The sequence below is a fragment of the Alexandromys fortis genome, unplaced genomic scaffold (assembly GCF_014885135.2).
Source record: "Alexandromys fortis isolate MF-2015 unplaced genomic scaffold, M_Fortis_MF-2015_v1.1 scaffold_10, whole genome shotgun sequence".
Taxonomy (NCBI): domain Eukaryota; kingdom Metazoa; phylum Chordata; class Mammalia; order Rodentia; family Cricetidae; genus Alexandromys; species Alexandromys fortis.
In genome coordinates, this window is record NW_026067895.1 from 19,547,416 (window position 1) to 19,570,901 (window position 23,486).

General features: G+C 39.6%; 1 protein-coding gene across 9 annotated transcripts in view; it reads left to right on the top strand.

Moving 5' to 3' along the window:
* Pcgf5 (polycomb group ring finger 5) overlaps positions 1–23,486 on the top strand; it is a 113,604-nt gene that overhangs the window by 77,353 nt on the left and 12,765 nt on the right. For 5 of the 9 annotated variants that reach the window (XM_050157746.1, XM_050157735.1, XM_050157726.1 and 2 more), the window contains exons 6-12: positions 1,098–1,126; positions 8,884–8,980; positions 11,938–11,993; positions 12,097–12,156; positions 15,125–15,273; positions 17,677–17,775; positions 21,014–21,103. In XM_050157746.1, coding sequence (XP_050013703.1) covers positions 1,098–1,126; positions 8,884–8,980; positions 11,938–11,993; positions 12,097–12,156; positions 15,125–15,273; positions 17,677–17,775; positions 21,014–21,103 — 580 coding nt within the window. The remainder of the gene's footprint in view (positions 1–1,097; positions 1,127–8,883; positions 8,981–11,937; positions 11,994–12,096; positions 12,157–15,124; positions 15,274–17,676; positions 17,776–21,013; positions 21,104–23,486) is intronic. The other 4 variants (XM_050157782.1, XM_050157801.1, XM_050157764.1 and 1 more) reach the window with 3 other exon arrangements.

Genomic DNA, 23,486 nt, shown 5'->3' on the forward strand with positions numbered 1-23,486 from the left:
CTGAGCCACAGACACCGAAGCTATGGTAGCTATGTATTCCCCATGATCCATTGATCTCTGCATTGCGTCCATTTGTGGCTTTCTGTGATAATCTCCATTTGGTATTGTAGCACAAATTCTAATTGTTCTTAATAAAAACCCAGAGCCAGATATTAGGGGGTGAAAACAGAGAGATCAGAGAAGCAATACAATCAGCCACTAGAGAGACCTTTTACCTCTACCAAATCCTCAGACCAAAAGGGCAATTCTGTCCTCAGACTGTATTCTCTGACTGCATCCTCAGACTGTATCTGAACTGTCTCCTCCTATCTTACATTCCTCTCTCCACCCAGCCATATTCCTTCCTGTCTTCACCTTCCAAGTCTTGGGATTAAAAGCGTGAGCCTCTAGTGACCTAACTCTGCACTCTGATCTTCGGGAAAGCTTTGTTAAAACACAAACAAAATATCACTGCATGGTATAAGGACAGACTTCTTTGATGAGGGCTGATAACTACACTTATCTGTGGGTCTAAGGATAACATTTAGAATGTAGTAAGAAATTATACTGATCTAGCAAAATAGCTGTAGTAGATTCTTTTCCAGTGACCCTGAGCCACTGTTCAGGACCAGGCATGGTTCCCCTCCTGCCCCCATTGAGTGGGCCTTTGATCCAGTTAGACTACTGTTGGTTGGTTCTCTTCTCTTTACCCTTAACAAAGCTGTCACAGAATCCCAGTCTGTCTAGTTCCACGCCTGCTACTGTTGTCATTCAAGTCCTCCTTCCATCTCACAGACCACTGTAGCATATTCTTAACCAGTATCAGGGCGGTTGTTTAAAGACGTAATGTCTGTCACTTACTTTTCATCTTGACCAAAAACTGTCTCAGTGCTGTGCTGCTGCCTCCAGAATGAACTAAAGCTATTTGCCCGTGTTTGGTTTCCCCTGCCTCTCCTTCTCTACTACATCACACACAGAGGGGAGACACTCGGTTCAGGTACCTGCTTCCTTGTATGAACTTCCTTTGCTCTGTTCTCTGCCGGTAGTTATCAGTCCTTTAACTAAAGACTCTGTTCCTCTGAGTTCTATCTAATACATGCCTCTCTCCTTCTACACAGATGGAGGCTAAGTGTCTACTTCATATCTGGTGAGTGTGTAATATGAGCTTAAATGCACAGTTAGTGATTGATCACTACCTTTCTCCTTTCAGTGATTCAAATGCAGTGCTAGCTAACTTGAAAGACATGCACACAATGTTGGTTAAGAGTTATGAGTTTTAAAAAAACTATCCTACAACTACCTGAGGCAGGCCTCTGTGAGTATTAGAGAAAGAGATGTACTCTAGAGTAGGAACTAATGTCTGATGGTCTTAGACCATGGCTATCCTGCCTTACAACAGGCCCCAAGAAATGTGTGGAAATTGTCTAGGATGTATATACTAATGATTGTGTACATTGTCAACTTCAAATTAAAGACTTGTCACTTAAGTCAAGGATGAAGGCGCTTCATTCTAAAAGCTCAGATGTGATAGATGTAGTGTGCATTTGTTCTTAACCCTTTCTAGACCAAGGTTCCTGTAGGAATCTTCTAGTTCTTGCCTTGGAAAGAAAATGTGTTCATAGGCATGAAATTCTGTGGTACAAAAAAACAATCTGTGGAACATAATTTCTTCTTTCTGCCTTTTCAGAATTTATGGCAGCAATCCCTTGCAACAAAACACTGTTGTATTACTTTTTAGCTTACCCACAGAAGACAGGCTCACTAAAAGATGCAGTTGATGTAGCTATGAAGAACTTGGTGATTTTTATATCACATTAATAATGGAAGAATCAACAGGTTAAGGTGCCTGACACCAAGCCTGAGTTAAATGCCACACACACACACACACACACACAGAGAGAGAGAGAGAGAGAGAGAGAGAGAGAGAGAGAGAGAGAGAGAGAAAGTGTAAGAGAATGCCAGAGTAACTTAATCATGATGGCAAATTTTAATTAGTCATTGATTTTTGTTTTAAAGATTTACTTTTTTAATTTTATACATGTGTCTGGGTTTTTGCACACGAGTGTAGATACCCACAGAAGCCATAGACAGTGTCGGGTCCCATGGAGCTGGAGTTGCAGATGATTGTGAGCTGCCCAGCATGAAAGCCGGTAACCAGACTCAGGTCCTCTGTAACTGTGTAAGAGTATCACACACTCATAAGTGATGAGCCGGCTCTCCAGCCCCTACTTATTGTTTTTGAATATCATAACCATATGACTACTCAGTTAAGGTGTAGGGCTGATATTTAAGCTAAAACCTTACACCCCACAGTCTTGCTCTTTCAAGTGTAGTCTCCAGGCGTTCAGCAACCATGAGCAACAGTGTCACCTGGGAACTCATTAGCAGTGCAAATTCTTGGACTTCACTCTAGACCTGTGGAATCAGAACCTCTGGGGATAAGGCAGAAATCTGTACTAACAACCCCTCTAGGTGAGTCTCACCAGTATCACTTTGGACCAGAACATTGTCATTCTAGCATTTCTTAATTAGACAGTTTACATTTAATCATATCATGATTAAAATAAATGCTAATAAAGCCGTAGCTGTTGTTTATTGAATGTTTATCACGGGGAGTTCAGCTTTCTTTTCATTGTCTTATTTAATCTAACCAAGACCCCTTCTAGCTGGATGGTGTTGATCACTCAGCAGGTGTTCCTTGGCACTTATATGTGCCGGGCGTTATTCTTACCACAGGAAACAGAAACAAATATGACAAGTCCAACCCATGACCTCCTAGAACCTTTGTTCTGATAGGGTAGACAGACAACAGACTAGGTTCTGTGTGTGACATGCTTTAAGGAAGTGAAGCAGAGAAAAAGCCTTTCTTGATTGTTGCTGTTTATCAGAGACCAAAGACTAGGAAGGCATGTGCTACAGGAAGGCTTCAGGGAAGTTTCGGATTCTTCTCACAGGTAAGAGGCCTGAGAAATAAGAAACACCCAGTAAATAACAGAGCTGGGTCCTCCGGTCTGCTGTCTGACCTAGGCACATTGCAGATGCATTATGACATTTCCCTAACTTCCTTCTTTCTTTGTCCACTTACCTCTATTAATATTTTATTAAGTAACATTAATTACATAGGAGAGAAAAATATGATTTCATGAGGTATTACTAGGTAATCTCAAAGGGTATGAATCTACTATTAGTTCTTAATTGAAAGTCTTAATGAAAAAAAGATATTATTTTTGATGAAAGTTCTGATGTTTTTTAATACAGTTTTTAATTTGGGAGTGAAATCCGTTTTTATTTAGAAAAACAAAATATCCACATTGAAATTACATTACTGGTAGATGCACATACAATGTCATAGGTTGTATGAATGCATAGGAATGAAGACATACTGGTGTTAAAGCTTTAGGTAACATCTTGGCACTCATTAATAAAAGTGCTTACTTTTATTTTGATGGTTGTTAGAAGTGAGAATAGTTACTGTTTTTAAGCAGTCTAGATATTAGCTGTTAATTATGATGTTAAATATGAGTTATGTTAAGCTTATGGATCTTTTTTATTTTGAAGCTATGAGATAGCGAGGAATAAACTGCTGAGCAAAGCATCATTGTAGGAGACACAGATAAACTAAGGAATAACAAAAATCTAAAAAGTGAAATTGTCTTGTATATTGATGTCTGATAGTAAACATGGGCCAGAATGATAGAACTGATAGCAATGTTGGTCTGAGGTTAAGTATGTGACAGAAAGTCGTCAGTGCTAGAGATAATGGTAAATAAACAATATTAATTGAGAACCCAACACAAAGGCTGAATGGAAACTGAACAGCTGCAGTCTAACATTGTAGAAAAATGATTTCTGTTGGATACTTTGAAGAATCTTCACAATTGCTTTGTTTTATACATACTGATTTTCAACACACTGTTGTATAAAAGAAGTTAAGTGCATAAACCAAACTTCCTTAGAATACTGCTGACTGAGAGAATGATTCTTGTTCGATATTAGTTATGGCAGAAAGAGTGCATTTTGTTTGTTGCTGAAAACTCTGAATCCCTTCTTCATTTGATGGTGTAAGCTTCTTTCTGACTTGACTACAGTGATAGAGTTGTAGGCCTGGAATCTGGGCTCCCTTCACTGTCCTGACCCATACGACTTCCTTTTGTCTGCACATATTTATTGAGCCTGTTCTTGTTCAGATTCTGGTTCAGGTACTTGGCGGTAGAGTATACAATAAGTAAATCATAGTGCATGTTAGAAGGCTATCACTATATGCTATAGACAAAGGGAAGGTCAAACAGGGCAAGGGGAATTGAACAATCAAAAAGGTAATACAATTTATAAAAGTCTGTATCTAGGAAAAGCTTCATTAAGACTTCATTAAGTGATCTTTGAACTTGTGGTAAAGAAGCTAGTCTGTGAGATATCAGAGAGAAAGAAGTTCCAGGCAGAGGGCGTACCAAGATCAAAAACTTGAAGGTATGAGTGTGGCGTGTTAAAGTGTCAGTACAGCTAGACATCAGCAAGCGGATGAAAGTTCAGAGATGAGGTGGGGGTAGGCGTGGGCCACAGGTTCTGCACATTTAAGGATTTGGGTGACTTTTGTGTTGTTTCTTCTGAGGGAAATGAAGGCCCATTTCATGAATTGTTTTGAGTGAAGGAATAATACAAACTGTTTATAGTTAAAAGAATCACCTAGATTACTCTATTGCAAATAGAAATGTCAGGATCTTACTGCAGTATTTCAGGAAAAAGATTGTGATGGCTTGCACCACGGTGGTGATACTGGTAAATGTCAGGTTCTGAATATGCTCTGAAGGTAGATCCATGTTTGCTTGTTTGTTTGTTTGTTTTAACAATGTGTCAAGACCAAATTTTTTTAAATTTAATATATATATATAGTATTCTGGGCACCAGATCTCATTATAGATGGGTGTAAACCATCATGTGGTTGCTGGGAATTGAACTCCGGACCTCCGGAACAGCAGTCAGTTCTCTTAACCTCTGAGCCACCTCTCCAGCCCAATCCATGCTTGTTGATGAAGACCATCAGTATATAGAACATACTTAAACAATGAAACCATGAAGGAAGTGAATATGGATTACAGAGTAGAGTACCAAAGGGGGCTTAACCCAGGAGGAAGTAAATAGGAGCCAAGAGTAGGAGGACTCTGAGTGTTAGGAACAGGAAATTAGCTGAGTTGCATGGGCTGGGTAAGTTAGTAAGATTTGGCTGTAAGGATCCTCTTAAGAGCAGTTTCAGTGGCTGGAAGAAGAGAAAATACGAGTACATTTGGGAAGACAGCAAACTTTTAATTTACTAGTTTGACCATACTGAATGACAAATTTAACCTTTTTTTCTTTTGTGAGAGTGGAAATTAAAGTTAAGGCCTCACAAATGTTAGGCACAAAATCTACAACTGAGATAAATCCAAGCTCTGTGCTTAACCTTAATAAAGTTTTAGACGGGATGAAAAACTAAGTTCTGAGAGAGTGTGTATAGGTATCAATTGCTGGTTTTGTTGTGAAGGAGAACATAGCAAAGGGGAGATAGCTGGCACGGTATATAGTCAACAAAAGTATGTTTTACCCTAAGGAAATGGCATGCCTGTGTACTAGTAAGAATCCTTAGTAGGAATTTACATGTGCAGTGACAGGGCTGAAGTTAGAGGTACGCCTAAGGTAGAAAGGAAGTTTGTTTAGCTCACAATTTGAGAGATTCGGAGTTTAAAATCTAGGAGTCTATTTAGTGTGGACTCTGATGATTGCTGCAGGTGGCATCACACTGTGGTCTAAGCATTTGCAGGAACAAAAAGTCAAATCTCAAATTAAGAAGCAGAGGGAGGGAGGAGGGACCAGGCTGGCACTTGTTTTTATCAACTCTCTGGTGTAATGACTTGAGCTACCTTCCTTTCAAAAGCAGTACCTCCAGAGTGCAGAGACCTTGCTCTGGACCCCATCTTTAAAGGGTGCATCACCTCCTGCATTGTAACATTAGGGGCCAAGCTTCCAACACACAGACTCTTAGAAAGCAGACCTCATCCAAACCATAGCAGAGAGGTAGAGGAATCGAAGTGTGTGTGTGTGTGTGTGTGTGTGTGTGTGTGTGTGTGTACAATTTTGATTGTGACACTGCAGCATCCAGGAGCTCTGCCTGACTCTTCCCACGTACAGTCCCTCTGTCTGCCTTCCAAAGCTCAGAAGGATGCCCTTCCAACTCAGTGTAAGGTTTCCCCCATCATGCATAAAGTATAGTCTCTCCTGAATCTGTTCAGAACCTTTCTCGTACTGCCTATTTCTTTGTCCCAGAGGAAAAGGCATTCTAGGAAAGTAGGGAGGGAAAACACACAAAATGCTATTCTGATATATACCATGCTGTTGTTTGCACTGTGTGTTTTGAGGCAAGCTATAAGCAATAGCATAGGCAAAATAAAGATGTGGATTAGTTCCTTACATTAGTAAAACTAAAAAGTTCATGGAAGCAAATTGAAACTGTTGAATTTAGATAAGTATTCCTCATCAGTGTTCAGGTACTGGTACTACTTTGGCCACAAGCAGCTCACACACCTTATTTTTAGAACTCTGTGTACCTTGACTGCTTCAGCCTTACGTCCCTTTGATCAGATAACTTAGATTAGCACTGATGTCCCTGGGAGGATAGAGTCTTATTCTTCGCGTCTTGACTGGCCTAATGAGGATTTGCTCTGGGCATGGTATGTGCCTATGTTTGGTCAAGGTTGGTAGACAGAAATGGATTGCTGAATTCATTAATGTGATAAGACTTTTGAACCACAAGAATCAGAGCTCCAGGTCAGTATTAGCAGTATTAGGCTTTGCCAAAATGCCCTTTAGTCCTGTTTCTTATCTGTCTCTTTCTCCACTTAAATTTCAGTTATCCAGTGGCTCTGGGAAAGAGTACATACCAGGAATTGTCTAAAGGAATCCTGTCTCTGTTTTAACAAGTCAGCCCTCTGAGACATTATTTTGACTTTTGAACAGACATTTGAAAACCCCTTTGTAATCTAGGTGTGGTGGTGTTTACCTGTAATCCAGGAGGTGCTGGCAGCAGGAGGATCGAGAATAATGAATTCATAGCCTGGGCTCCATGAGGCCCTGTATCAAACAAACAAAATTTATGCATTCTTTAGGTGTCAGGATATCTTGAAGAACAAGACAGATACTTCTGTATTATTTTACATTGAGCTAACTTTTTATCTCAATTTTTTTTTTGTTTTTGTTTTTCGAGACAGGGTTCCTCTGTAGCTTTGGTGCCTGTCCCGGAACTAGCTCTTGTAGACCAGGCTGGCCTCGAACTCCCAGAGATCCACCTGCCTCTGTCTCCTGGGAGTGCTGGGATTAAAGGCGTGTGCCACCACCGCCCAGCTTTATCTTAATTTTTAAACATGTTTTCTGATGTCTTTCATCCATTTCAGGAGAATTATAGTGAAGAGGTTACTATCCTTGACTGTTGGAAAAAAGAGAAAGATAGTATGGGACTTAAGTGCCTTTATCAAACAACACAGAAAGATCTATTAAGATGTCACCTTCTTGGGAGGCCCACCCTGATCAATGCATCTAAACAACTGCCAGACATTGGGGCTCTGCCTCTCCTTCTTAAAGGCAGGGAAGATAGACTACCACGTATCATTAACTGAAATTTGCATGCCTTTCTAAGCATAATACACACTCTTTAAGGATGGGGACGTCACGTCATTTATTCCTGCAGTGTCAGCTCCCAGTATAATACCTGATACTCAGCTCATTGAATAAATGAAAAATTAAATGAAATAAGTGATGTTATTTCGCATATATACTAAGTAATTATAAAATAAGTGCCTGGCGGAATTCCCCCTGTTGTTGCTCTAGTCAGTGTGTGATATGCTTGAGTTTGCAGAGCTAATCTCAGTGGTAGGAATCTTGGTGTTTGCTCTTGACCAGTCATTTAGATAACTTCACTTCTGTCAGAGCACATGGGCTATAAGGGGACAGAGTAGCATGGAGGGCAAGTGTAAAACAAAGGAAGGGTAGCAGTTCTATACCCTGAGAAAATGTGACATAATATAGAAAAATAATCTGGGAAAGGGAATTATTGGGATAGGAATTGGATTGCAAGTTGCTCAAATTTGTTTAAGGACACTTTTGGACAAAACAGTCGGCTTACTAGGTAACAGAAGCATAGGTAAAAGATAAAAGGAACTCATGACCACAGATCAGTACTGTTGAGAGGAAGTGTGAGCTGTGTTGCCATATGGCTCCAAACGTCTATCCTTCATTTATAATATTTATTTAGAATTCTAATTACCCTTGTCCATTTCTCAGCCATTATTCCGGTTCACCTCTTCTGCCTGTATGCTAACATGACAGCCGTTTCCTATACTGTGTGTTTTGTGACATCATGGCACAAACTCATCCTACTCTGCAAGGCCAGAAATTCTGTCGTAACTGCTGCTTTGTCCAGGAACCACCCTGTTGGTGTAATTGATCCGAGCATGTTGAAGGCTCTCCGGTGTTTTGGTTTTCTGTTGCTGTGGATAAGCCCAGGGCCTCACAGACATGATGTTCTTTACCACCGAGCTACATGTCTCACCTCTCGAGTCTTACTAAGAACCGTTTATATTACAATCAAAGAAACTTTTAGCAAAAGAAATAAACGCAAAAGCAGTAATTTTTACTTGTCTCTGTTTTACTTCTTTAAATGAGAAGGACTCTTTTTATGTAAAATATACTAGTTTTTAATGGGCTATGACTAGAGTGTATTTAGTTTTTAAATTTATTAATAGCCACAATATAAGTAAATTGGAATTGTCTTCCTATTGTGGCAGTGGGCTTTGATTTCAGTTAGGCTTTATTTCAGTTGGGTATAATTTTAGAAGTTCATAGAGTTTAATTTTCACCTACTGTCTTCTCTCTTCTTAGTCTGTAAGACCTGTATTGTCCAGCACTTTGAAGACAGCAATGATTGTCCGAGGTGTGGCAACCAAGTTCATGAAACAAATCCATTAGAAATGTTGAGGTAAAGAATATATTTCATAATTTGTCTGATTTTAATTAATTGTGCATATCTGTGATCTTTATCATTTATTATGCTGTTTGAGCATAAGGTAAGTCAGGCATTTAAAACATTTTACATCGTTTTTAAATCTTAATAAAAGTTTGAAATAAGGTTACATAATATTTAGGAAAAATGTACCTGCAATTACAATGACTATTTTCTTGGACTTTTCAGAGTGACTTCAGTTATTTTCAGATGCAGGTGAACTAGGTTGGATAAATGTATTGGTAATAAAATTATTAGGAAGGAAATGGTAAGGAAAAAAGTGTGCTGGGAGAAAAGAGATTGACAGGTGATGGTACCTAAGAAAGGAGGGATGATGTGAGGTCGTCAAGGATATGTGGAAGACAGAGGAGATGTAGCTGCGAGTAAGTCTCATTGAAAAGTGTGGAATTAAGTGGGAAAAGAACAGAATCAGTCCTTTTGCTTTGAGCCTATGTGGGAGTGTTGTAGTGTCATTTAAAACCTTAAGGAAGTGAGGTAGCTAAGGGGTGTTCTGTGTTGGGGTTTGGTAAGAGAGTTTAACATACGTGGGTTAAAGGAGGTGGATGGATAATTGAGCATCTGTTGGAAATACAGACTAGACTTAGGTGTGAGCCGAACAACTACCCACATGTTAGTTTCAGGCCACAACAATCTGTGAGGACTCTGGAAATATGGCCCCATGGAAAAACTGAAGGAAGGAAGATTGTAGAAGACTGCCTGCTCCTTTCCCGGATGCTCAGACTTGAATAATCACACAGAAACTATAATAATTACAACACTGTTTAGCTTATTAACTCAGGCTTCTTATTAAGTAACTCTTACATCTTAGATTAACCCATTTCTATTAATCTGTGTATTGCCACGAGGCTGTTGGTAAAGGTTCCGGGGGTGTCTGTCTCCCTGACTCCGCCTACTCTCTATATCTTTTCCAACCTGACTATATTCTGCTAAGCCATTGGCCAAAACATTAAATTCATTAGCCAATAAAAACAACACATATACAGAAGGACTTTCCACATCTGAAGGTGGCATGTGGAGAGCAACAGGGAATTCTCAGCTCCAGGTATCTCTGGGTGCTGCTTCCGGTGGATTTGACCAACCTCCCGTCAGATACATGTGCAAGGAAATTTCTTCTGTACTGAGCATTCAGTTGTCATTATCCCCAAACAATAAAATTAACTAATGCATATTACTGTGTGCACACTACAGCTTGTTTGAAGCTATAGAAAGATGTGTGTTAGATATGATGTCTGTGGCGTTTTACATGAAGGACCTGACCATCCAGATTTGGTGTCTGTGAAGTTCTAATTGGTATTAAAAGCCCAGAGTCAGATATTAGGGGGTGAAAACTGAAAGATCAAAGAAGCAGAGCAGCCAGCCACTAGAGTTCTTACCTTTATGAAATCCTTAGACTGAAGAGTCTGAGTTCCTGTCTCCTGCATTATATTTCTCTCTCCACCCAGCCATATCACTTCCTGTTTCTTTCTACAGACCTCCACACCTCTATGGTTAACTTGTGGCTAGCTCTGCCCTCTGATCTTCAGGCAAACTTTATTTGCTAGAGTACAAACAAGATATCACTGTAGTCCTGGAACCTGCTGCCCAGCACTGGGGAATGACATTAGTTGGATAAAGAGAAATACTTAGGCACATAGAACAAACAGGAAAAAATTTAGAAGGGAAAGGGAATTTGGGGGAATTGGTGTTAAGTCATGGTATCAGATTACTGTGAAACTGTAGCAGTCATGGGTACCAATTGTAGGGAGTTTGGGAAGGTAAGAGCAGCAAGTAACAGAAATAACAGACTGTCCTCTTCAAATTTTTTCAGGTCGAAGGAAGATTTAAAAACAAGTGTCTGTGTGTGTCTGCCTCTGTCTGTCTCTGTGTGTGGTGTGTCTACAGCAGTATGTGCAGAGTCCAGAAGGAGGCATTAAACCTGGAACTAGAGTTAGGGGCGGTTGTGAGCCATCCAGTGTGGATCCAGTGCTTGGAACTGACCTCCAGTCCACTACAAGAGCATCAAGTACTCTTAACTGCTGAGCCATCTCTCCAGCTCCAGAAATAGCTTTAAAAGACACTTAAGGAAAAGATTTTGCTCCTTTAGATGTTTGATGTCCGTAGAGAGTCATGATGTTAAACAGTACGAAGATTAAGTAAGAACAGGTGTTGTAGAAGCAGCAGGATGGGCTAAAGAAATAAAGCCAGGAAAAAGGTTATTAGGAAAAGAAAACCAGAAAAATGCCAAGATAGATAAGTTTGCATTTATGGAGCTAGAATGGGCAAACTCTAAATTTCTCAGAAAATGAAATGGAGAGCATTCATTTTTAGAAAAGAACCAGCATTTTAGGGATTTGAAGAATGGGAGCATTAACTATTGCTACATGACAAATCACCTCTAAATTAATGTTTCAGATGGCAAGCATTCCTTTCTCCTCACCATTAGTATGGGTTAGTGAGCATTCTGGCCTTTCTTCACTTATTCCTGCTCTCTCAGTTAACTGCTGTGTTCTGCCCTGTGCTGGGGTGGACCGCCTGCTGGTGCAGTGAGCACTCCCCTAGCTGCTGTACAGGGAGCCGAAATGCATTGCCTCGTAAGACCTAGGCTGGGTCCAAGCTCAGTATTATTTGTCTCACAGTCCTTTAGGTCCAAGCAATTTTCCAGGGTAGTCCCTATTCTTGGGGTTGGGAATTCTCAAGAGATCTGGGCTCCACATCTTGATCAAGTGAAGAATGGCAATGGCATGTTCAGAGGGTGTAACTGTAGAGAAGGCTGGGGACTTTGGGGCTATTCCCCCCACACACTAGTATACCACCAACGGAAGTGCTCCATGGGAGGGCAGCATGCTGTAGGAAGTAAAAAGTAAGAAATCTCAACCATTTGCATATTGGATTTTGATATCTTTATTGTTTATCCCCCACCCCCACCCCTGAAGGTTGGATAATACATTGGAGGAAATTATATTTAAGCTGGTACCTGGACTACGAGAACGTAAGTTGCCCTTTGGTTTCTACAGACTTTTCTTTTGTGAAATCAGTTTTTCTGTTAAAGATTTCATCCTCCATGGTTTCCACTTTTTTCCCCTTCAAATTAGAAGAACTTCAGCGTGAATTGGAATTTTGGAAGAAAAATAAACCTCAAGAAAATGGACAAGGTAACTCTATATGTGTGTTCTTGAAAGCTTATGTCATTGTTATATTGGTGGAATAGTGTCTTTCTGCACTCACAATTCTCTTGTGCAAGACTCATGGAGCCCTTCATGAGATAGTATCTAAATCATGCACATCTGTGTGACTCCAGTTGAAGGCAATTGGAGAGAGGAAAGCGGGCTTCAGGAGGAGAAAGAAAAGAGAGGAAAGAGAGAACTGACTAGGTGATTGTACCAGGAGTTTCAGGCCAGAAATATCCGAAGAAAAAATCTTAGTGTATGCCTCAACCGTGAGGGCATTGAAATAATCTTAGTGTGCACCTCAATTGTGAGGGCATTTTAGTTTTACTTCATTTATAAAAGCACTTTAATAGACAAAAATGAAATGTGGCTAAGAGCCGAGTCAGGGTTTGCTGTGCTCTGAGAATGTGGAAGGAACACAGGTGGAACACTGACAGGTCAGGCTTAGGTCTTGGATCTGTCAACAAGTGTCTCTGCTCATCAAGGTGTCCCCATCACTAGGCCAAGTGTCCGTGTTTCTTCTCTGGGACCTAGCTAATAATTAATGATTTCAGCAGGGCCTGAAGAGAACTCATTGGCTAAAAAGCATGCCTCCAAAGCATGAGGACCTGAGTTTGATCCGCAGAACTGCATGGAAGAATGAGGCATGGGCCAGCGGAATATAGAGATGCTTGCACAGACACATGATATCTAAGTTCAGCCCTTCAAGGTGACCAGAGAGACTGACTTGGAGATCTGTCCTTTGACATCCCATGTGCGCTGGAACACACCATGTTTAAAAGCTGTCACAAGGAAGGCAGAGCTAGGCCAGTCTCTGGGGCTTGCTGACAGCCAATCCACCTAATCAGTGAGTTCCAGGCCAGGGAGAGACCCCATCTCAAACAGAGAAGTGGATAGCACCCGTGAAGAGCATCCAAGATTGAGTCCTGGCCTCCATAAACACATGCATAAAACACGCGCACACACATGCACATGTACAGATTTCCACACAGTAACAGTGATTTCAGCAAATCACTGAGAATGAACCGTTTGTATATTATCTATACAGAGGGATTTGTAAATTATAAAGTAATATCATTTTTCATGTTTTTAAACACAAGGCTTCATTCAGGATGTCTTAATACCATCAAAGTGGCCCTTTGTATTTGTGAACTTAGTCTCCTTTCCTTGATTTTCTCAAAAGGCCATTGAATTCTCAAAATTTCATAAAATCAGTGCCATTTTAGATGGACCAGGGAATGCTGGGTCTCTTTCTCATTTATAATGGGATAATGGTTTTAGTAGTTTACTTAACTGTAAAACTAATCCCTCAGCTGAGGAGCTTTGATAGTTTTGATGAGTAGAATGAGGTACGAGGGACTGTTGTACCTCATTTTTGTTTTGTAGCAGCAAAATGAAAGATGGTGAAATGACCTAACCAAATGCTTGTTTTACCTGTGTAGAATGTACTCAGACAGCCTGACATTAAAATAACGTTAAGTATTCCAGTTTTTACTAACACAGAGGCACATGGAATTGCTGTCAGAATTATAGAATAGGTTTAAGCTATGATTTGTGTGTGATGGTTATACATAAAATAGACATTTTGTTTATCCTGGTTTAAGAATTTTATCTCCCTTTTCCTATTTTCTCCTTTTCAAAATATTTTTGGATTTGGTCTTTAATTTGGATTGGGGAGGGCACTTTTCATTGAGCTAGATGTTTGGGTCATAAAAGACAGTGTGTGTACATGGGTTCTGTATGCATACCCACTTTGGTAAGGTACAAGGTAAGGCTTTTACTGTGTTGAACAACTTAGCCTCTTATTGGTAGAGAGACTTTTTAAGTGTAATTATTGGCTAGCTGATCTTTCATATTTAACTTAGGTAGATAGATTTCATCTGGAAAAGTTTCCTGAATCGTGCGTGGCCACGTATTTCATTTACTTACCCGTCCTATATTTGCCTTTTCCTGTACCCTGGCACCATACTGCTAAGAATGGTGACCCTTGGTATGTGTTGCTTTCTCGTTACTGGGATAAAATACTTAACAAGAAGCATCCAGGGGATGGGAAGAGAAAAAAGGTGGCTTAGTCTGTGGCTGACATGTCAAGGGTACAATACATCATGGCAGGGAAGGCATTAGATCAAGAGCAGAGGACTCAGTCGCATTGAATCCATTGTCACAAAGAAAAGAACAGGAGGTGGAACTGAGCAATAAAACTTTAAGATCCACTCTTCCTCCAGCAAGGCTCTACCTCCTAAAGGTTTCATCACCTCCCAGGGGAGCCTATGGAGGTTTATCCTGTTTAGACTTCATGTCCTTCAATCGTGTTGTCATTGCCTCAGGCCTAGCAATGCATGTCTGAAACATTGTTCAGGGTATTCCTTAAATGCATCGATAAATACAGTTGCATGCAAGTAACATTTTAAATAAATTTTGTTATATGTAGCATTCATATTTTCTTATTGGAATTTTAACATGTTGTGACTACAAAGCATGTTTTTAAAAATCTAATTCTCATTTTTCTCTGGCTGATTTTATAAACAATTTGTAATTCAGAGAATTTAGAGAGACTATAATTTGAAAGTTAATACTTGAAACTTAAATATAATTTGAAAGTTATTTAATTCAAACATATCTGTTATTGAATTTGGAAGTATTTGGTATCCTCTTTGCCTTCTAAAGTGGCCTAATCACTAATTGCAGTCTTTTATGACCAAATATAATTAATCCAGAATCTTTTCATTTGGATTTTCCAATATACCTAGAAATCTTACACTGCTAAGTTTCTGATAGCCTTCGATGAATATTCCGTTGTTGAGTATGCTAGAGGGTTTTAAGAAGTATTAACATTCTTGATTATTCCTCAGACCAGTTAGGAAGTGTTTTAGGTTGGTTATTGTTTCCTTGAGTACCATATTGTTATTGACTCTCAACTCTGGGTGACAAGGACTTTGTTTCAATTATATAGATGACATTTCAAAGGTTGATAAATCTAAAGCAGATGAAGAAGGAGATGAAAACCAAGATGATAAAGACTACCATAGAAGTGACCCACAAATTGCTATCTGTCTGGATTGTTTACGAAATAATGGGCAGTCGGGGGACAATGTAGTGAAGGTGAGTGAGCAAATTTCACTGTTAATTTTTGATGAAATTTCCAACTCATGAAAATTGATTTCTTTCAAGTGTTTTGTTAATGTAGTGCAATTGAATGCCATTCTGTACAATCCCATACCTGGGAGTGACCAAGACCTTGCTCTCCCAGCCCTTGTCATCCTGTGCAACCATCTCAAGCCAATGCCACCATCTAGTGGCTAATTTTTTAAATGCAGCAGCCAACTCAGACTGGTTATTTCATTCAAGCTGTGTCTCCAACCTTTTTTATTAATTATCTTTATATTTTTTTAAACTAAGTTTTATGTGTGTAGGTGTTTTGCCTCTGTGTATGCTATGCACCATGTGCATGCCTTGTGCCAGCAGAAGCCATCAGAGGCTGTCTCCTGGAGTTACAGGGGGTTGTGAGCCGCCATGTGGGTACTGGGAATTGAACCTGGGTCCTCTGGAAGAGCACTGGTGCCATCTCTGTTGTTTACTTTTATTTGACACTCTATAAGCCTCAAATGCCATCACTAATATATTTCATTAATAAAATAGTAGGTTTTGAAGTAGAATTGTGTTATAGAGTGCTTATGAACTGATCAAATCCTTGAAGAATTTATTTTTGCATAGTGCTCATGTCTCATCCTGTTTCCCTGTGTCTGAACATTAAACTATCTCTTAAAGGATGATTTAATTTAAATTTAAAAAGGACCAATTATTTAAGAAGTTAAAGTCAAGCTTGTTAATTCTCCTCTGGTTGGTAGAGATATAAATCATAATACTAAAGAAATGAGAGGAAAACAAAGCATTTGGGCTTAAAAAGCACAAAACTGACTGTTTTTATAAAGCTCCACAAAACTGAAGAACCATTTTGTATCCTAGAACTGCAGGCCCCTCTGAGCGCTCAGGAGGGACTGCTGCCGATCTTGTATTTAGTCTTTTAACTCCTCAGAAGCCAAAGGAGACAGGATCTGGGCCGTCATTTTATCAGCCTCTGATAGCTGCTGGTCCACTTCTGCCTCTGAAGTCGCTGAGTCGGGGCACTTCAGACCCAGGCACTCACACTGTGGCCTTAGAGAAAACAGCTTAGAAGGAGGGGACATTTCTGAATTCTGTCCTTTCTGACCTGAATTGGACAACAGGACACATAAAGTGTTATGCCGTAGGGACAGACGGTAACATTCTTAAAACATAAGTCTTTTTCCATGTGGTATTTCTTCAGATATGCAGATATTCCCAAAATAGTGATCCTTTCTAGACATCTGAGCAGGGTAGGGTTAGACATGGACCTCCCCTATCCCTGGAAGTCTCCTGTGAGCCCTGGCTGTAGCACAATGCTTCCGTTTTCCACATGTCAGGAAGGAGATAGTGAGAAGGCCAGCTTTTAACTCCTCTCCACCTTCCTATCTTCCTCCCAGCACCCTCCTATGGTGTCTGCGGCTTTCCTTTCTAGATGTCTATACAGTAGTTCTCAGGTGCACGCAACCAGAAAGCAGAGCCAGTTTAATTTGGCGTTGTTATAAAGTGTTTCTAGAGAAAATGCTTGTTATTTATTTTCTGAGTTTTCCAACTCAGCTTTCACGGAATACAGATTGGAATTTTGTTAGAATTGTGTCAGACTTTACTGAATTAAGAATTCTAGAAACATTGTTTTGCCTTGTCTTAAAAATGTTGCTGTAACTATTTTGACGTCACTAAGTTATCATTGACTTGTAGAAGGTTGGACAGGGATGTGAGGAGCGGTTGAATGGCGGAGGGCTCTGCTCAAGCTTAAGACTGAATCAGAACCACCATCTTCATGTAAAACAAGAGACGCATGAAGGTATACAGTCCTTAGTGATGTATAGAGAAGTGCAGTGGCCCATGCCTAGAGAAAGCTTTTCCTCAACCCACAGCCCACACCGCACAGCTGCAGGTGCTGAGGCATGCTGTGGGTGGAGCAATGCCTCTCTGCTCTGTCCAGAGTTCTCCCAAGTCTTCTGTGCAAGTACTACTCTGCAGTTATTTACAGCTCTGCATTGTGCTAAACAAGTGTCCCTACCATTTAATAAAATACTGACATCTTTGTGGCCTTTTTCTTAAACTATTTCTTTATTTTTAAAAATCGTTGAGAAAAAAACAGATTGTTGACAGAATTTTGCTAATTCACATTTTTACTTAAAAGAATTAAAAGGTTTGGGTTTTGTTTTACATTTTGAAAATCCTTAAGCTTATAGTGAAAATCATGCCTTTGTTTTTGGTTTGGTACACTTTGTTTTGGGGTGGTCTTAACTACACTTGCAACCCAGGTGGAAGTCAAACTTAAATCCTGCCTCATCCTCTGAGTGCTGGGATTACAAACATGTGCCTCCGTGCCTGAGAATGCCTAAGGCTTTAGTCAAAGCAAATCAGAGCGTTCATTTTGTCATTTGTTTCCTGTAGGGTCTCATGAAGAAATTCATTCGATGTTCTACACGAGTCACTGTAGGAACTATTAAAAAGTTTCTAAGTTTAAAACTAAAACTTCCAAGTTCTTACGAGGTAAGTAAAATAATATCTAATTGTGATTGTTTTGATGATTCTTATCTTTAGTAAAATTCTAGCAAAAGAAGTAAAATAAGAATATATAAAATTTTTGTAGAGACTGGTAATTTTTATGACAACGTATCCCAAACAAATCACATTAATCCATTTGTAACAAAAGGAGATATTTGTCAAGCTTTATATTAAATACTCCCAAAATAAATCTCCTAGCCAAATGAGTTCTTTCTTTTTTATAATGTCAGCATGCTCTAAGTTGTGTCACTTTTTAAAATTGTTTGTTTTACTGCCTAACCACTTTATACATTTATCTGGGGATCTGAGTTGCTTTCCTTCCCACTCCCCTTTCTCATCACCCCTCTGGTTGGAACCCTTCTCAGTACACTTTACTCCTACTTTTGTGCCTTTTTTGTTTGTGTTCCATTAAATTTAATAAGAACTCCTTGCCTGAGCCTGAGTAAGAGGTTCTTTACTGGAACAAGCACGTCTTATACTGGCTACACCATGACCCCTTCCCCAAGCAACCATGAATTGCCGATAGTTCCCCCCATAGGATGGGGCTTTGTGGACTCCTCTCCCATCTGTGATGAGATGATGCTCTGCCCAGCCTCGTGCAGGTCTTGTGTGGTTAACTAGCTGCAAGAAGTCCGTTAGTGCGGAGGCTATGTCATGTCCAGAAGAGCCCTTTCTGCTGCCCATCTCTCCATCCTCTGACTCTTAAAGTCTTTCTTTGATGTCCCCTGAGCCTTGGAGGACAAAGCACAAATCTCAGGAGGCAAATTGGAGTGGATCTGAAGTATGGGCAGGCTCCCTATCCTCCAGTGGTGATCTGAAGCAGAGACCAAAATACAGGCTCACTCTATTAAGATGTGTGACTTCTTATGAGACTGTAAGTCCCTTTAATAGGTCTCTTCTTAAAAGAGAACTGAAGTGTGATGGGATTTAAGCACAAACCTTGACAGGAAGGAGTCTGAGGAAGCATCTGATCTTGAACCCAATGGAAATGTCTGACGTGGTAATGACTAGTCGAGGTTACATTTTTTTTTTTTTTAAGTTTGGTTCTGTGGCTTTTAAAAACTTCCAGACATGGGCTAGAGAGATTACACTGCAGTTAAGAGCACTGACTCTTTTCCAGAGGACCCAGGTTCAATTCCCAGTCCAGCTCACAACTGTCTGTAACTCTAAGATCTGACATCCTCACACAAGCAAAACACCAATGCACATAAAATAAAAAGTCATTTGTAAACATAAAAGGTAACAATTTATAGTTAGCTATAGTGAAAAGTATACAATGAAATTTTCTTACTGTATTGTTTATCTGTTTTGTTTTCTTCACACAAATTACCATGTATAGTTTTACTTCTCTAAAGTCTGATTTGCTGAGTTTTCTTTTTTTTCTTTTTCTGGTTTTTCGAGACAGGGTTTCCCTGTGGCTTTGGAGCCTGACCTGGAACTAGCTCTTATAGACCAGGCTGGCCCCGAGAGTTAATTTTCTTTTTTTTTTAAATATTTATTTATTTATTATGTATATAATATTCTGTCTGTGTGTATGACTGCAGGTCAGAAGAGGGCACCAGCTCTCATTATAGATGGTTGTGAGCACCACGTGGTTGCTGGGAATTGAACTCAGGACCTTTGGAAGAGCAGGCAATGCTCTTAACCGCTGAGCCATCTCTCCAGCCCGAGAGTTAATTTTCTTATCTTCAGGAAGTTACTAGAGCTAAGAAAACTATTCTCTGTCTTCTTCCATGAACTATGATCTTAGTTTTTAAATAATTCCTTATCTATCCCAATCAAAGAACTTGTCCTTTGCTTCCTTTAAGACATAGATGGTCTTACACTTTTTTTTTGCTGCCCAGCATATAGCGTTGTGATTTAATGAAATGTCTTAAACGTCCATAGCAGCATCACTAATTGGTACAAGGCACTTGAGTTGATGACTGTGGGTGCAGCCTGCCTAGTTAGTAATTGCACCTTTACATCTTTGCTTAGGAATTTGTTTTACAAACAGGATAAGAGAGGTGCCTACTTTGTTCTTTTAAGAATTAATACAATAACTGAAATTTTTCAAAATTTACATATCACCACAAATCATTAAAATATCAATAATTTAGTTCATATATCTAATATAATTGGGACTAAATTTTGTGTTAGTCATCAAGTTAAAAATTGTAATGCCAGCACTCGGGAGGCAGAGGCAGGCGGATCTCTGTGAGTTCGAGGCCAGCCTGGACTACAAGGGCTAGTTCCAGGACAGGAACCAAAAGCTACGGAGAAACCCTGTCTAGAAAAATAAAAAAAAAAAAAAGTAGTCTTTGTTTAGATAGATACAGATTTGTTTAAGACTCCTTTCCCCTCCACACTTGAAATAAAATCTTAACCAGTTTCTTTCATTAGAAACTAAAGGACTGAGATATCTCTTTTATAGGATCTTTGATAAACATAGATTATATATTCTTTGTTCAATTATAAACCACACACAAGGTTCTTGTAGCCTTTCGAAGCTTGGTTTCCTACAGCCTCAAACAGGAGGGGGGGGTTTTGTACATACACTTTGTTATGACATTTCATACAGGGTGAGAAGAGGATCCACAAGTACACCCGAGAGGCCAGATAGCCTGGAGCACTGGTCTGTGCTGCAGGTGTTATGCCCCATCTCTTTGATCCCATGATAGCCCAGAGCACAGGTGTGTGCAGCAGCTGTAATGCCCTGTCTCTTTGATCCCTTGATAGCCCAGAGCACAGGTGTAGTGCTGCATATTCCCCATCTCTTTGACATCCCGCCCCCTCGCTAAGGAGAAGGTGAAACCCCTTTACATCCCAGGAACTTCAGAGGATTTCGAGTAGTGAATTTAGAATGAGTTCACTACATATCTGCACTCTCTACACATCTCTATACACTTGCTGCACTCTTCTCACTCAGTAAGAGTAATCCCATGTTTATAGAACAAAACATGGAGGATTGCAGAAACATGAATCAAGATGGTTGGTACTACATTTGTAAACTATCAACATGAGATGTGGTTGTGTAGCTCAAGATAAATGATGTTTTATCTAGTTAGATCTGTACCATTGTCATTCTGTGGGAGAGTGGTTTTAATTTAAAAAAAAGTCAGTGTTTTATAACTGGTACTTTTATGTTGGTATAACTAATTGAATCTTTTAAAATTTGAAAATACATAAAAGTATGAATTCAGTTTTTCTTTGGACTGATCTATTTTAATTATTCTTTTTAAAGTTGGACGTGCTGTGCAATGGTGAAATTATGGGGAAGGATCATACTATGGAATTCATCTATATGACAAGATGGCGACTAAGAGGAGAAAATGTAAATTGCTTTTATATTTACCTATGTGTATATTTAGTTATATATTATTATGTAGTTTAAATTTAATAGTATCATTAAGGAGCTTTAAGAAATTAATTTGGGAAAGAGAAGAAACTGGATCCTCTTTATTCCCAAGCACCTAAAACTTGGTCCAAGTACAAGATCAGTGACTATGTTAAATATTTTGAAGGTGAGTTTTTAAGTCCAGCAGTAAATACATCCAGGATCGTGCTAGGCTGAGGGCAGAGGTGTCGTGTACTTCCTAAATCCTTGTGTCTGCTAGAAATGTGAGTGAGTGAAGTGGGCTCAGACGGACTCTTTTCTGCCCTGATAGCACTGGGGCTGTGCTGGAGAGAAGAGGTGGGTAGGATTTGATGATCACTGAAAGTATGAAGCCGGAGTTAAGGACTGCATTAGCAGAGGTTTCTGATCCAGCAGGAGATTCCTGTGCTTTTGGCCGTAGTGATGAGGGAGAAATTGTTCACAGGAGAAAACCTAAGGTCAACCCTTCCCCCAAAAACTGGTTTTTGTGTGTGTGTTTTAAGTATTTTTGGTTATGTTCTAAAAAATAAAATAAAATAAAAAACCTCTTTGAGTCCACCTGAGCCAGGAATACTAGGGAAATGTGTGAGGCACTCTGTGTACTGTATTACAAGCCTGTCTGGGAGTAAGGAGCACTATTGTGAACAATGCTACCACAGATTCCCCTGATCTGCATGCATAAATAAACCTAAGATTGAGTAGAAAGCTGCGCTGCTTAACACCCAAGCTTACCCATGAAGCAGTAAGAGTGTGGTTTTTATAGTACAGTATGTTGTACATTAACACTATAATGTTTCTACCAGGTTTTATTGCATTTTCTTATGAAAATGGTATTGATGAGATAGAGCACACAGTTTAGTTGTTACCTCACACAGTATAGACGATGTAGTGTTTACCAGTAGTGATGGTGACTGTTTCAGTAATGACATGACGTTTAGGTAACATTGGTTGAACTGTTAGCAAACCTCAAAAATCCTTGTACAATAGAGTGTTTAAGATATTTGTCTACTTTTTTAGAAGAAAATGTGATGATGTGATAATATTGAAGCATCTTAAGTTCTTAAATCAAGATTTTTGTTGTTTTCCTGTCTGGTTTTTGCATGGATCTTCTCTGTGAGGCTCAGTAGTCTAGTCACTGGCAAAAATGTTCTCCAGACCGGGAAGAAAATTTACATTCTAGTGGTGTGTCCTTGAAGAAGACATCAGACTACTTTAGGGTTCATCACATAAATAAAATCTGCCTTGTTTGTAGGCTTTATGGTTTCATGGGATCCTTAAGCCCGAAATGTTTCAGGTACAGGTACACACTGCAGAGGGTAAGTCTGCATTGTTAGAAGCAAATACTCCAATTCTACAGTAACAGTCCTGCAATAAAAAGTAATTCTGTCTTTCTTTGCTAGTTCAGTGGGCATTTCAGCATGTGAGTGCTAGACCTCATCATTGGGAATAGGCCAGACTACAGGTTAAAGGTCACCTCTCCTATGGCTCACCTGTCTGTGACAAGTGCTCTCCTGAAAATTGCCCATGGTGTCCATTTGTATGTGCCTGGGGTGGGGGACTGTGTTTTGAATGAAGATTTTACTATTTAGCTCAAGCTGGCCTGGAGCTCAGTAGCACAGGCTAACAAACCTCAGACTAATATTCTCCTGCCTCTGCCTCATTAGACGCATGGGCCATCAAGCTCAGCATTGCTAGTTATTTTAATGTCAAAGCATGAAAGGATTAACTCATATAAGCCTTTTGCTAACAGACTGCCAACTAAATTAGTCTTTATGTAATTACATTTCTGACCACACAGTTCTGAGGTTTCAGGTTTTTAGTTTTATTAGAAAAGATGACCCTAGGTGGCTTCTACCCTTCCCCTCATGATGAATTATTTTAAAATATCTTTATCCTTACGAATTAAAACAAATACCTGGTCAAACAGCTGCTATAACTTTCATAGTTCATAACAGTATTAACAGTATTTTTGTTTGGCAGTCGTTACTCTTAATGTTGGGGTTGATCTGTTGCTGACTAGTAGGATAACAGTAGTGCGTCTTAAATCTTGGTACAAACACAAATGCTCTAGGGATGACGGCAAAGTACAGTTCTGCTCAGTAGGCTTGGGGCGGCCCTGAGTCATTTCTAGAAGGCTCTACTCATGTGAACACCTGAATCTTTAGAGAAATTTTGGGAGACATGATCAGTGGCCAGGTTTCTTCTGTGACTTCTACAAGTTGAGGGTATGGAATTAAAGATTCATGTTTCAGTCGGGGGTTACTCAGTTGTCTAATGTTGCCAACAATCTAGTATTTCTCTTCATAATGCCAGTGCCAGTGGTCATAAGTTTTCTGAGACG